Source organism: Phytophthora infestans, genomic scaffold (genome assembly GCF_000142945.1).
Source record: "Phytophthora infestans T30-4 supercont1.24 genomic scaffold, whole genome shotgun sequence".
Taxonomy (NCBI): Eukaryota; Oomycota; class Peronosporomycetes; order Peronosporales; family Peronosporaceae; genus Phytophthora; species Phytophthora infestans.
Window position 1 is genome coordinate 665109 of NW_003303735.1, and position 14387 is coordinate 679495.

The following is a 14387-nucleotide window of genomic DNA, read 5'->3' on the forward strand; positions in this document are numbered from 1 at the left end:
AGCTCCAGCTGGAGAACGACGTCGCGTAGCTTCGAAGGACGTCTTCGAGGACGCGATTTACGCGCTCCGTCTGGCCGTCCGTTTCCGGATGGGCTGCTGTGGACATCATTAGCTTCGAGCCCAGTAGCTCGAAGAGCTTTGACGAGAAGGCCGACGTGAAGCGCGGGGTCGCGGTTCGGAGACGATAGATTCGGGAAGGCCATGATGACGGAAGACGGCATCAAGGAAGTGCACCGCGGTATCTGCCGCGGTGATCGCATCCGACACCGGAATCCGGTGGACCATCTTGCTGAAGCGGTCTACGAACACCAAGACACCTGAGCGTTCTTTAGCATCGGGTGGGAGCCCGAAGATGAAGTCCATCGACACCGAGCGCCAGGCCTCGGTGGCCACTGGTAGAGAACGCAAGGGAGCCTGCGAAGACGAGGCAGGTTTCACGCGCTGGCAGGTCTCGCAGGTGCGCACCCACTTACGCACCCATTTGTACAGGTGTGGCCAATAAAAGTCGCGTGACACAGCGGCAAATGTCTTCTCGCGACCGAGATGAGCGCCCAGCGGGGCATCATGAAACTCATGGATAATCCGTGAGCGCAGATCGGGGTCGTTAGGGACAACGACACGTGGGGCATCGAAGTTGTCGATGCTGTACGCCAGCAGCTCGTCCTCGAGACGATATCGGTGGATTTTGTTTCGTACAGAGCGGGAAAGGGCTCCCAGTGTGTCGGCGCTGGGAGAGCGGAGATGCTTCAGGATACTGGAGCACGTCGAGTCATGTTCGTAAGCAGCTCGGATCTCGTCGCGAAGTGGCATTACCGGGGAGACGCTCGTCAGGCTGACGCCTGACGCCTCACACGTGGCACACTCGTCTACATCGTCTTCATCCAGTAAAGCTTGTCGACCCAATGCACCGCGTGGGTCGTAGTCGGGACGCCGAGACAAAGCGTCGGCGAGAATGTTGTTCTTGCCGGGTTTGTAGTGGACAACGAAGTTGTACTCCGAGAAGAACGAAAGCCAGCGGGCCATCCGCTGGGAGAGATGAGGACTCTTCATCGCTGTCCGCAGCGATGCATGATCGGTGTACACCGCGAACGTATCCTCACCCAACAAGTACACTCTGAACTTGATCAGAGCGTAGCGCATCGCAAGGAGCTCCTTGTCGTGAACAGGGTAGTTGCGCTCCGCCGGCTTCATCTGCCTGGACTAGTAGCTTACGACACGCTCTCGACCTTCTTCATCGAATTGCATCAGCGCACAGCCGATGGCGAAATCGCTCGCGTCGCAGACGACGTGAAAAGGCTTCGAGTCATCCGGGAGCGCGAGGATTGGGGCCTCGGCAAGACTCTTCTTCACCGAGTCGAAGGCGGCTTGATGTGCGGAAGTCCACGACCACGACACATCTTTCTTCAACAACGAAGAGAGCGGCTGGATCAATCCGGCGTAATTCTTCGTGTACTTGTGGAGATAATTTGCGAGACCCAGCCACTGACGCAGTTCAGTGGGATTCTGTGGCGTAGTCCACGCACATATCGACGACACTTTCTCGGGGTCGGCGCGGACGCCGTTCTTGCTCACAAAGCAGCCAAGCACCGGAATCTCCGGCGCGCAGAATATACACTTCTTCAAGTTGGCATACAGCTTGTTTTCGCGCATCACTTGGAAGACTTGCCTCAGATGCTTCAAGTGGACTTCAAGCGCGCTGAGGCCTCCCTCAGCGCGACTGTGTACGAAGATGTCATCGAAATAACTCGGTGCGAAGTCGCGGAGAGGGCGCAGCACATGGGATACCATGCGATTGAACGTGGCGGGAGCATTCTTCAACCCTTGCGGCATAACAAGCCACTCCCAGAGCATACCACTGGGAGTGCTTACCGCTGTGAGCGGTATATCGCTCAGCCTCATGAGGATTTGGTAGAACCCATCGGTCAAGTCGATGGCGCTGAAGACCTCACTACCCGACATTGCGTCGAGCACCATGTCCTTCCGAGGAATCGGCGTCTGGGCAGGGATGGTAGCGTCGTTTAGCTTGTTGAAGGCATAGACGATGCGCCATCCGCCCGTGGCTTTCTTCACACAGAAGGTCGGACTGGAGTGCGGCGATGTGCTCTCACGCACATGACCCGCCTTGCGGCGGCTCTCGAAGAAGTCATCGATAGCTTGGCCCTGATCTCGCGGGAGCGGCCACTGCCGCGTCACACAATACTTCGAGCCGGGCACGAGATCAATCTCGTGGCGAATTCCTCGGTCAGCTGGCAACTCAGCTGGGATCTTATCCTGAAATACATCTTCATATTCGCGGGCGGTCTCGTAGACTGGATTGCCGGATTCGCGTAGCGCGTCCCAAGACTGCGCTGCGAAGCGCTCCTCGCGGGCCGACTTCGGCTCAGCGCTCTTTGAGCGCGAGGGAGCGTCGCCGTCACTGACTGCATTCACTTCGAGCGACGCCGAATCGGCGTCGGTGATCAGGCAACCCTGTTCGATTTCATCGTCCTTGAGGCCGCGAAGGAAGTTCTTCCAGGAGAGACCTGGAAGTCGAGTGATCGACCCCTGCCTCGCCAGGCGGGTTTGCAAGCTCGAGTGTTCGTCGGCGGCCAGAGGTACCTTCCACATACTCAAGCACGCAGACCGACTCCGTCGGTGAGCTGTCACTTGGTACGGGCTCTCGGCGAGGTTTCAGCCGACGCCGCTTCGACTTCCTCTTTCGCCACCTCGAGTGCGAACTCGAGGATGATGAGTCGCTCTCGCTGGACGAGATGTCACCCCCCTCTAGCGGGAGCCCCTGCTCAACCGCGGTAGTGTTCAGCGGGAGCGCCAACTGCTCGACCACCGGCTCAATTGACGGGAGCCCCTGCTCGACCGCCATCTCGTTCGTCTGCGGGAGCCCCTGCTCGACCGCCAGTTGGTCTTCATCCCCGCGGCGCCGCGGGGACTCGTCAGTTAACAGCACTGCGCAAGCCGTGCCGAGAGGGCCATCGCTCACTCTGTGCACAACGTGCGTCGTGGATGACCGGTCCACAACGTGCGTCGTGGATGACCGGTCCACGACGGTGACGTGAGGCCAATCCTTCTGGGCGACCAGGAGGTGCGTGAACACCTCGCTCACATCATAATCACTGCGGCGCTTGACCGACCGGGCCAACCAGTCAATCTCTGGCTGATAGCGCGTCAGCCACGGCATACCCAGGATGCAGTCAAACGCGTAATTCATCTCAATGACGAGGAAGTCGTCGTTGCTTCGGAAACCGTCGAACGTGTACGGAAGGGTAATCTCGCGCCGCGCTACGCGGCGTGACTTCCCATCGGCCAACTTGACAGCGACCTCCCCTCTACCTTTGCGGACAGTGATGTCCGACGGGAGTACCGACAAGCACGACGCGCGGAAGAAGTTGTTGGTCGCTCCTGAATCAAGGAGCGCTCGCAGTGGTCGCCGGGCACCGGCGACATGAAGACTGACAATGATCAATCTTGAATCGCTCGGCGTGGTGGTGGCATGAAAGTGTGCATGCAGCACAGGAGGGCTAGGAGGTTGGGTTGCCACCGGGGGACCCGGACCTCCATTCCAGCCAGTAGGGCGCCCCGCACCTACTGACCCTGACCGTTTTTTGGCTGGTCAGAACTCACGGGCTCGGCATCGACATGCGCAAGCACTGGAGCTGGCGCGCGGCACTCCGCCGCGCGATGACCGACCTTCCGACAGCGGAAGCAGGTGAGAGAACGATTGTTCCGAGCACCGCTTCGACGCACTACATGACGCTGACGATTGCTCGTCGCATCGATAGCGTCGATGTCCATGGGCTCGGGCGCAGAATCCCGAGCAGAAGCAGGTAGCGCGTGAGCGTATGACGCCGCAACCACGTAGTCCTCGCGTAGGGCGAGGGCGAATGCCTCTTCGAGCGTAGAGGGGTCCGATCTTGTAAGGCAGTAGCGCGTCATGCCTTCGCGCATACCGAACACGAATACATGAACCTGAGAGGCCATATCGATCGGCTTAGACACGATGCACGACGCGAGGTGTCGTGTCTTCTGGACGTAGTCGCGCATAGTCATCGTGCCTTGGCGAAGGGCGAAGAAGTCTGCCCGAATTCGGGATTCATCTTGCGGCGGCTCGAACGCGAGCCGAAGGTCACTCTGGAGGGTATCCAGAGTGGGGAAGACGTTGGGATCGACAGCCAACTTGCCGAGAGCCCATTCCTTGGCTTTCCCAGACAGCCGCGAGAGGAGGAAATGGACCTTCGCGGAAGGCGCCTCGATCAACCTCGAGGCGATGGCGATGGCGATTTCTCGAAACCAGCGATTCAGCGGAAGTCGATCTTCTCCGGCACTGGAGTAGGTGGACGTCTCTAGCTTCACGACGTCATTCGTGGAGATACGCGAGGGAGTTGACACTCGCCGATTCGCATCGGCGAGCTCGCGTTCCATGAATTCTTGTGCCGCAACGCGCTGCTCGTCGGGCGTCGCTGAGCGCAGCAGCGACGTGACGACGGCTTCTCCGGACACTGCCGCAAGGCGGTGGAGAGCTTCCCACTCGATCCGAGTGAGATGGAGACGGCAGGGTGGTCGAGGTCTTGGCTCATGTCGAACTTGGTCGTGGAAGGACTACAAAGTGCTACCAGGTGTAGCGGGCCAGATCCACTTTTACTCCGTTACTTGCTTACACTAGTGTTGAGGAAGCTCGCAATAGGACGACTGAGTCTTAGGTTTAAGGAAAAATCAACTCTGACTTTATTTTAGGACCAAGGCCGCAGCCCTGGCCACTCAAATACACGTCATAGTCCAATTGGCTAATAATGGGTATGGCTCCCCATATATCAGCCAATGGCATGACAGCATTTCAGCACACGCTAGTCGTGTGCTGATGCACCTACTTATTTAAAGACAATCTTACCTACTTTATGATAATGGAGGGGGCCCAATTACACTTTCTTGTCGTCACAGCGATGGACAAAGGTCCCTGGGACGGATGACACGGGCTATGGCAATACCGCAACGTATGCGAAGGACAGTGAAGCAAAGGGAGGGGGCGTCATCGGTAACAGTGTACCCAAGGACGTGCTGACGAGCGGTTCGACTGAGTAGGGATACGGTACGGGTGACAGTATGGGTGAGGTGAGTTTGGTCAGTCGTGAATTTTACCTGGAAACCCCGAGTTGACTTAATACATTTGGCTTTGTATTACTTATATTGCTACTTTGTCGACTTGGACTACTACGTTTTGCCCCGTCCGTCTTGAGCTTGCTACCGTTGATCAGCGCAAGCGTCCCGTTCCAGATCGACTCGCGACACTTGTTCCAATCGCTGTATTTAATCTGGATTTAAAATCCAGAGAAAACTGCAACCGTTTGCGGTTTCCATCTCTATCGGCTTTGTCTGTGTCACAATGAAATACTAGAACAAATACTCGTATGTTTTAAAGCCTGTTATCACTATTAATACTGCTGTCTTATAACCTGGTCGAAAGGGTTAGCACTCAACGAAGAGGATAAGGTGTTTTGAAACGTATTTAAGTGGGAAAATATTGTAGTACCCGTATACGTTTTATATTGCTTAACCCTCTGAGTCAAAATTTAAACAATTAAGTCAGCTTTTGAAGAGCTGAGCTACTTATGATCAAAATGTGTACTATTACAATCAAAAATATCATATGATATTTGCTGGTTACCATTCTACCATTCTTTGCACAAGTGGAAAAGAGTGGAAAAGATCTCGCTAACCATTTTCAAGAATGAGCAGGCAGAGTGCGCTGCATCTTACCGTGGGGGTTGGCGCGGCCGCGGCACTGTACATAGTGCGTCTTCGTCGCGCAGCCTACTCGAAGCTGGCGCGGAGTGTGAGACCACCCGTTCTAGAAAAGCGTCCCAAGATGGTCCCTTTTGGCGCTGTCACGGGCCAGAATCGCGGCTCGAACCCAATGAAGCCTATCTTGTATCTGGAAGACCCGTACTTTTACGTCCGCGATGACTCGCGCAAGAACGAGGAGGTGCTAGAACATCTCCGTAAGGAGAATGAGTATACGGACGTCAAGACGAACCACCTAGCTGACGTGCGCTCCAACATCTACGACGAGTTGCTGTCGCACGTCCAGGAGACAGACGAAGATTACCCGTACCCGCATGGGCCTTACTTGTACTACAACCGAACGGTTAAGGGAAGTAGCTACGCATACCATTGCCGTAAGGCCAAGGTGGAGAACGCACCGGAAGAGTTGCTGCTGGATGAAAACGCGATCGCCGAGGGACACAATCATTGCCAAGTGGCAAGTGTATCCCCCAGTCCCGACCACCGCTATATAGCGTACATGGTGGACTTTAGTGGCTACGAAACGTACACAGGTTTTGTGGAGGATCTTCAGACTGGAGAGTTACTGCCGGACCGGATCGAGAATATTTCGAGCTTGCGCTGGGGACAAGATGCCTCTGTTCTCTATTACGCCACCCAGGACGAGGCTCACCGTCAGAATAAGCTGTGGCGCCACAACATGGGCAGCAATGGCGCAGATGAACTTCTTTACACGGAAGACGATGAAATCTACAGCGCCTACTTCCAGAAAGCTCGCAGTGGGAAGTATATGTTTTTGTTTTCATCCAGCAGTGAAACCAGTGAGGTGTCTTTCATAGATTTGGATAGCCCGTCTAAGCCACCTCAAGTGATCTCGAAGCGACAAAAGGGATTGATCTACTCCGTAGACCACTTTGCCGACAGCTTCTACATCGTGACGAACAAGGACAAAGCTACCAATTTCAAGCTGATGAAAGCGCCTGTTACATCGCCTTCGCCTAAATACTGGGTAGACGTGTTCCCCTACGATGAAAACATCAAGGTGGATGACGTCGACTGCTTCAAGGAGTTTATGGTAATGGAGGGTCGACAGGGGGGCTACTCGCAGATTTGGATCATTATGCCCGAGGGGGGCGGCAAGCATGCTAGCCATCAGATCACCTTTAAGGAATCCAGCTACACTGTTTCTGGCTCTGTCAACCGTGACTTTGACACAGACAAGTATCGCTTCGTTTACTCGTCGATGACTACCCCTTGGACAACATTTGACTACGACATCAACACCCGAGAGTCTAAGCTGTTAAAGGAGAAGCCTGTACCGAACTATGACCGCTCTTTTTACAAAACTGAGCGCCTGGAAGCAAAGGCAAGCGACGGGACAATGGTACCAATTTCACTAGTGTACCGTTCTGACCTACGCTCGCAAAATCGCCAGCCACTGCACCTGTACGGTTACGGCTCGTACGAAATCCCGATCGATCCGAGCTTCGTCTCTTCCATCCTGCCGCTGCTGGACCGCGGTGTGATTTACGCGATCGCACATATCCGAGGCGGTGGTGAAATGGGCCGAACTTGGTACGAGGACGCGAAGTACAAGAAGAAAATTAACACCTTCACGGACTTTATCAGCTGCGCTGAGCATCTGGTTAACGCTGGATATACGAGTCCCAGCAAGATGACTTGCGAAGGCCGCAGCGCTGGTGGATTGCTTATGGGCGCCGTGTTGAATATGCGCCCAGACCTTTTCACTGCTGCCATCGCCGGTGTGCCATTCGTGGATGTGATGAATACTATGAGTGACGCCTCCATTCCGCTGACGACTGGAGAATGGGAGGAGTGGGGAAACCCGAATGAAAAAGCGTATTTTGAGTACATGCTCAGCTACTCACCCTATGAAAATGTGAAGCAGCAAGCGTACCCGAACATTTTGGTCACGAGTGGGCTGTTCGATCCACGTGTGGCATACTGGGAGCCCACAAAATGGGTCGCAAAGCTGCGTGATATGAAGAGTGATCAAAACGAGGTACTATTGAAGATGGACTTATCATCGGGTCATTTCAGTGCTAGTGACAGGTACCACTACCTCAAGGAAAAGGCGTTCGACATGGCTTACTTGCTCGATCAACTGAAGGCGATCAAGGAGGATGACATGAAGGCGCCCAAACCTTCTGCGAAACTGTAAGAAATGAGAAGAGGACAACCCAGAAGCCGTACACAACCGAGGCAAGGCAGATTTTTTTACGATCAAAATGCGAGTTTTGTAATTCCATTAACGAACGAGTTGTGCTTCCTACTTCTTGCGCTTCCGACTGTCCCCTTCCTGAAGGCTGTTATCGACTTCTGCTGCACTTTTCGCCTTAGCAAATAGTTCCACTTCTCTACGAAAAGCCTTCCTCTCCTTACGCTGTGCCTGAAGAATCGTCTTGGAGCACCCGTATGCAGCTTGCGATAAGTTAAATCTTGAAAGGTACAATTGCTGTATCGCCAGGTCTTCTGAGAGTGGCGAGCACAGCTCGCTCTTCAGCACTGTGAACACCTTTCCAGTCGACACACAAACCTGAATCGAATCCGACAGGAAATACTGAAGGATAATCCCGCGTTGATGTCCCATAGGTTTCACTTCTGGTCGGTATGTCTTCACAATGTTTCCCACTGCGAACCTAAGCGTGTCCACCAAATCCCGAAATTGAATAAAAGTCTGACTTTGTTTTGTTGCAACAAGTGGCGACCACATTTGCCGTGGTCGTATTGCGGGATCCTCGCACGTTTTCCACGGAATAACAAAGTCGCCCACGCTACTTACACTCAGAGCTGGCTCGATGAAGTCCGGTATGGTTGCCTGGTAGCTGACGCCGACATTGGGTTTGGGGCGGCCCAGTCCGCTTCGGATGGCTTCGTTCTCAACAACCTCCAGCGCCTTTTTGATGTTGCTCCGGTTCGGATAGTACTTGTAGCGACACACATAAAACATCTTGCCTTTTTCGCGATACCCACGCTTGATCTCGTCCTGAATGTCATTATACTCCTCAGGAGACACAACCTGACACACCTCAATCACAGCGTCGATCGAATTTCTATCCTTGTGTGGCGATAGAAACACCTCGTTTTCCAGGACGCCACCTTTGATCAAGGCCTTGACCTCACCCTTGACGTCGTAAGGCTTGTAGTACCACTGCGCCATAAAGGTGGATACAGCTCGGTCATGCCGCTGTGAGGTCTGAACTGAGCTCACTAGTGCGACGTAGGGATCATCCGGGTCTCCCGAATCCAGCATGACGCAGTCGCCAACTTGGACGTGAACGTAGTCACCTCCCGATTCGCTGTCGTCCGACTCGCCATCCTTTTGACTTTTCTTCGCTGGGGTCTTCCCATTACTCTTCCTTCCCTTGCTAGTCTTCGGGGCAAGGGTCGGGGTTATCTTTGCCTTGCTGGCACCGCGCGTCCTAGGGCCGTCGGTCTCCAGCTCCGAGCCGACTGCTGTCTGTCGAACTCGCACGCGCGTTATCCTCTTGGGAGAAGATTCCTCGTCACTGCTTGTTGTGTCCCCGCTTTTTGCATTCTTAAATTCCTCGTCCGTCGAGCTTTGCTGTTGCTCGTCCACAGGCTTATGGGACTCCTCCGAGCTGCCTGTGCGCTCCATTGTTCCTGTCACCATACTTGGCATCAGATTCAAAACGCCTCCGGCGCAAAGCTACCTGCAGGATTCTAGTCCAACACTGCGCAAAGACGATTCCGGACTGAAGCTCCCCCTTCGTCCTCGGTGCCAGCCAGCTCTGGCTGTCGCGCTCTCTTTTTCTATTGTGCCGCCTAAAGAAAAAAGTGTCCTGTCATTTTTTAGCCAATCACAGGGGGCTTGTTTTATTCATTTCTAAGAACAGCATGTTTTATTCTTCACAAGAAGGGGTGTGGACACGGATAGCCAATCGAAAGCCGGCTAGACCTTCAGCGATCTTTAGTGAGACCAAGTCTAACTGCCACGATCTAAATATCGGGAGGGAGGTGCACCACACAATTGATTTAAACGTTCGAGCAAAAAAAGAGCTGATTCGAGAACATTCCACGTGTCAGCTCTAGCACTCAGTCAGCGGGGCAAGCTCTGCTCTTGGTTGAAGGTATGGATCAGTGGCCCATCGGTCATTGGTTAGGTGTATTTTACAATTGAGTTAATCGGCTTGTCAGACCACCAGGGTAAGTTGCTGGAGCTGCGAATCCAGCGGGGCTATTGCAATTAGAAAAGAGGTAAAGTTTATCCGCCACCGGGGTATGTGACGGAGACGACTCGAATTTGGCCAAAGCTAGCAGTAAATTAGATATCCTGGCTCAGCTGCTGTTTATATCTTCTGCAGGTAAAGCCAGCAAACAACGGGATAAATTCAAGTAGCGAGGTAAGGCGCGAGCTGAAAGCAATACGAAGAAAAGACATACAGTCGACTATAGGCCAAAATTAAGTGCCTCAACATTCGACAAAAGAAATATAGCATAATAGGAATGAGAGAATCAAACGGCAAGCGATCAGAACTCGGGTGGAGGGAAAGGTCCCACGATAAGGCAAGCATCATGGCAGTCTATTTGAAGACGGTTTTGAATAGTAAGTATTGAGGGTACCGGTTTCATGCGGTAAGGACCCATCAACCGGTAGACAAACCGGTCGATCACGATCCCGCGATAATTCGGTACGCTGATTAGACGAGTAGGATGATTGGACGAGTGCAGAGTGTTGGTGTTTGGATGCACCAATTGATTGGATGACCTAGGTAGTGAGGACTGTGTGAGCTCCGATAAATCAATCACTTCGGAATCTTCCTTCTTCCCCTCAAGTGTCTTCGCTCCGGTCTACTCCCCGAGTGGTGACTCTTCCCTTCGCTCCGTACAAGCCCAACGTTGCCTAAACCCCGTGACCTCTATCAGGTTATGAGCCCAAGTAACATGTCCTCTGCGCAAGACGTTTCAACTAAGGTCTCCATCGACAAGCTCAGCGGTGACAACTACGCGACGTGGAGCCGCTACATGCGTGGTGTGTTCCTGACCAAGTCAGTATGGCATGTCGTGAACCGAGAGACGACTCCAAGCTTCACGGACCCTCGTGCGAAGGACGAATATGTCAAGTCGAGCAACATCGCGTTCGGATTGATGCTGCTCCACATGGATGCGGACTACCACCACGTGGTCGACAGCTGCGAGGAAGCGTGGACCGCGTGGGCGCGCTTGAAGACGTTGTACGGTGGATCGCAGAAGGCTGGTCGTATTTACCTGAAGCGACAGCTCTTCAGCATGGAAATGTCTGAAGGCGCGAATGTATTGCATCACTGCAATGAAGTTCTCAACATCAGCGCCAAGCTTAGTAGCATTGGCGCTAAGATGGAGGACGAGGACGTTGCGATCTGCTTGTTGCGCAGTCTCCATAAGAGCTACGAGAACGTCGTGCTTCACCTGGAGATGAGTACTGCTGAGCTGAAGACGCAAGACGTTGTGAAGGTGCTCACGAACGAGCATATCAAGCGACAAGGCGAGAAGACCTCTGCGGTGAAGACTGAAGACGCGGCGAAGGCGTTCAGTACCGAGCGGGGGTCTCGCCAGTGTACTTACTGCGGAAAATTGGGGCACGTGATTGAGAAGTGCTGGACCAAGCAGAAGGATGAGAATCGAGGAGGCTGACGCGGGGCCAACAATGTCCAGTTGCGAAACGACGACTACGACCACGGCTATGATCGCGTGGCATTTGCGGTTTCGTTGGAAAGTGGTGTTTTGACGGGCAAGAGTATGTCCGGGCTGTGGGCAGTCGACAGCGGTGCGACACACCATATCTGCAATGACAAAATTAAGTTTGTCATGCTGAACGAGCGAGAGGAAGGCGAGCTAAAGGTCGCTGACGGCACTAACGTTGCAATCAAGGGTGTGGGGACCATCATCGAGCGCGTGGTTCTGCTCAACGGCGATGAGCGCGAGATTAAGATCAACAACGCGCTCTACGTGCTGAAGATGAAGAAGAACTTGCTATCAGTGCCGCCGATCAACAAAAGCGGCAAATTTCAAGTGGTGTTCGACGGTGAAACCATGAACGTTGCGCACAAGGATTCGAAGGAAGTGGTGGCTACAGCAGATCTCGTAGACGGTCTTTACTGGCTGCGCACACCACTATGCTGGATAAACGCAGTGACTTCGAAGGCGAACGTCGACTTGCACGCGCGCATGGGCCATGCTCCTATCGACGTGCTACGCAAGATGGTCGACAGCGGCATGATCAAGGATGCCAAGGCACCTTTGAAGTCAAGTGAGCAAAGTGTCTGTCGCGGGTGTCAGCAAGAGAAAATGGTCCAGAAGCGGTTTCCCAGTAACCGCGACAAACGCAGTTACGACACGTTCGAGTTGCTTCATTTCAACATCTGCGGCCCCATGGAAGAAGAATCATTGGGTGGTACCAAGTACTTGCTGCTCATCATTGACGAAGACAGTGGATGCATGAAGGGTTTCTGCTTACGAGCCAAGTCGGACGCTGAAGAATTCCTCAAGAGCTATATTACGAAGGTACAGACGCAATTCGGCATGCGGGTCAAGTTCGTACGCCATGACGGAGCTCGTGAGTTCGCGACAAACTCACTCAAGGTGTTCTACGCAGATTGATACATCGAACAGCAGACCACGGTTCCGTACGCGCACCAGACGAACAGTACTGCAGAACGAGCTATCAGGACTATCGTCACGATTGGTCGCAGCATGTTGCACCATGCCAAGTTAAAGAAGTGTTTCTGGGGCGAAGCGGCGATGGCCGCTATCTACGCTAAGAACCGTCTACCATCACCCAAGACCGAAAGCAAGCCTCCATATGCGATCGTGTACAAGTTCAAGCCAAGTGTGAAGCACATGCGTGTTTGGTTGTCGGACGTACGTCCTAACGCCAAGGGAAAAGAGACTCAAGTGGGACCTTAAGGCTCGAGAAGGGCTGTTCATGGGCTATGAAGAAGTGTCAAAGGCGTATCGAGTTTATGACATCGAGGCGGGGCAGGTGGTGATTAGTCGCGATGTCAGTTTCGACGAATCAAACTTTGGGTTTTCAATGGCTAGTCCAAACGACGACGACGCAGATTCTGACCTCGACCTCGACTCTCTCAGTATTAACGATACCGAAACTGCGGGCCCAACGGAATTCAAGTAGGCGGGGAAACGCAAGTCCCGCACAAGTAACGTTCACGGCATGACTACGAGATCGCGCGCGGCACAGCAGGCTGCCGGTTTGGAGGAAGCTAGTGCTCGAGAAACCACGTTTGAGCGTCAAACAAAGCGCCGATCAGGTGTGCGAAATGACTGTGATGTGGCCGATGAAGAAGAAAAAGATGTCGAGGATCAAGACGACGATGACGCAACTCCGCCTGTATTTTGATGAGCATGTGCCAACGCAGTGGAAGCTGGTGATTTAGCTGAACCGGTAACGTTCCAAGAAGCGGTAAACGGGCCTGATCAAGTGCATTGGCGCAAGGCCATCCGTGCCGAACTTAAGTCGATGCGACTTCGCGGTGTGTTCCGAGCTGCCAAGCTATCGAACGGTCAACGGGCCATCGGTACGAAGTGGGTGTTTAAGATCAAACGCAAAGCGGATGGTTCAATCGAGAAGTACAAGGCGCGCCTTGTAGCGAAAGGCTTCAAGCAGAAGTCTGGCATTGACTACACCGAAACGTTTTCGCCCGTGGTGAAGTATGTGACGCTGCGCATGATCATTGCTTTGGTCGTGTACCTCGGCTGGCCCCTGGACCAGCTGGACGTGGTAACAGCATTCCTGTGTGGCATAATGAAAGAGGTGGTGTTCTGTATGGTGACAGAAGGTGTCGAACTTGATGATGACTTCGACTGCCTGGAGCTGGTGAAGGCGATCTACGGTCTCAAGCAAGCATCACGCGTGTGGAACGAGACCTTCGATGACTACGTGTGCTCCATCGGCTTTCAAGTTTCAGCATACGACCCGTGTCTCTACATCAAGATTGTGGCTGGTCACTGTGTGCTTCTGCTGGTCTACGTAGACGACGTTTTGGTGACTGGTAGCTCGGCCGAGCTCATTGCAGCCACCAAGAGCGATCTCAAGAAGCGCTTCGAGATGACCGACAGTGGCAAGTGTGCGTTCGTACTGGGAATCGAATTGGTGTACAACGCTGACGGGAGCGTGACGATGTGCCAGCGCCGATATGTCGACGACATCCTTAAGAGTTTTGGTATGGATGAGTGCAAGGCGGTGGTGAGTCCAGCTGATTTGAGCTCTCGACTAGTCCCAAGCAGTGCATCGACCAAGGTGAACGCTCCGTTCCGCGAGGCGGTAGGTGCACTCATGCACTTGATGACCGCGACACGACCGGACATTGCCTTTGCCGTGGATTACGTTTCTCGCTTCATGGAGAATTCACAAGTCGAGCACTGGGCTGCTGTAAAGCGCATCTTTCGCTATCTACAAGGAGCTAAGTCGCATGGAATCTGCTTCAAGCCTGGTGACAAAGTGGATTTCCGCGGGTACTCTGACGCAGACTGGGCTGGTGACCACTCCGATCGCAAGTCAGCTTCGGGCTACACGTTTCTTTTGATGAGCGCACCCGTGAGTTGGGGGAGCAAAAAGCAGTCAAGTGTGTCGTTGT

The 14387-nt window shown here is 53.5% G+C and overlaps 2 protein-coding genes across 2 annotated transcripts; one reads left to right on the forward strand and one right to left on the reverse strand.

Annotated features, from left to right (window-relative positions):
• Positions 1-5719: 5719 nt before the first annotated feature.
• On the forward strand, positions 5720-7954 carry PITG_12099 (serine protease family S09A, putative; the record flags this gene model as incomplete). The annotated part of the gene is made up of 1 exon (XM_002900679.1): positions 5720-7954. The coding sequence occupies one exon, from the start codon at positions 5720-5722 to the stop codon at positions 7952-7954; it is 2235 nt and encodes a 744-aa protein (XP_002900725.1).
• On the reverse strand, positions 7868-9550 carry PITG_12100 (uncharacterized protein; the record flags this gene model as incomplete). Its single annotated transcript, XM_002900680.1, has 2 exons — positions 7868-8530; positions 8576-9550. The coding sequence occupies 2 exons, from the start codon at positions 9410-9412 to the stop codon at positions 8063-8065; spliced, it is 1305 nt and encodes a 434-aa protein (XP_002900726.1).
• Positions 9551-14387: the final 4837 nt, after the last annotated feature.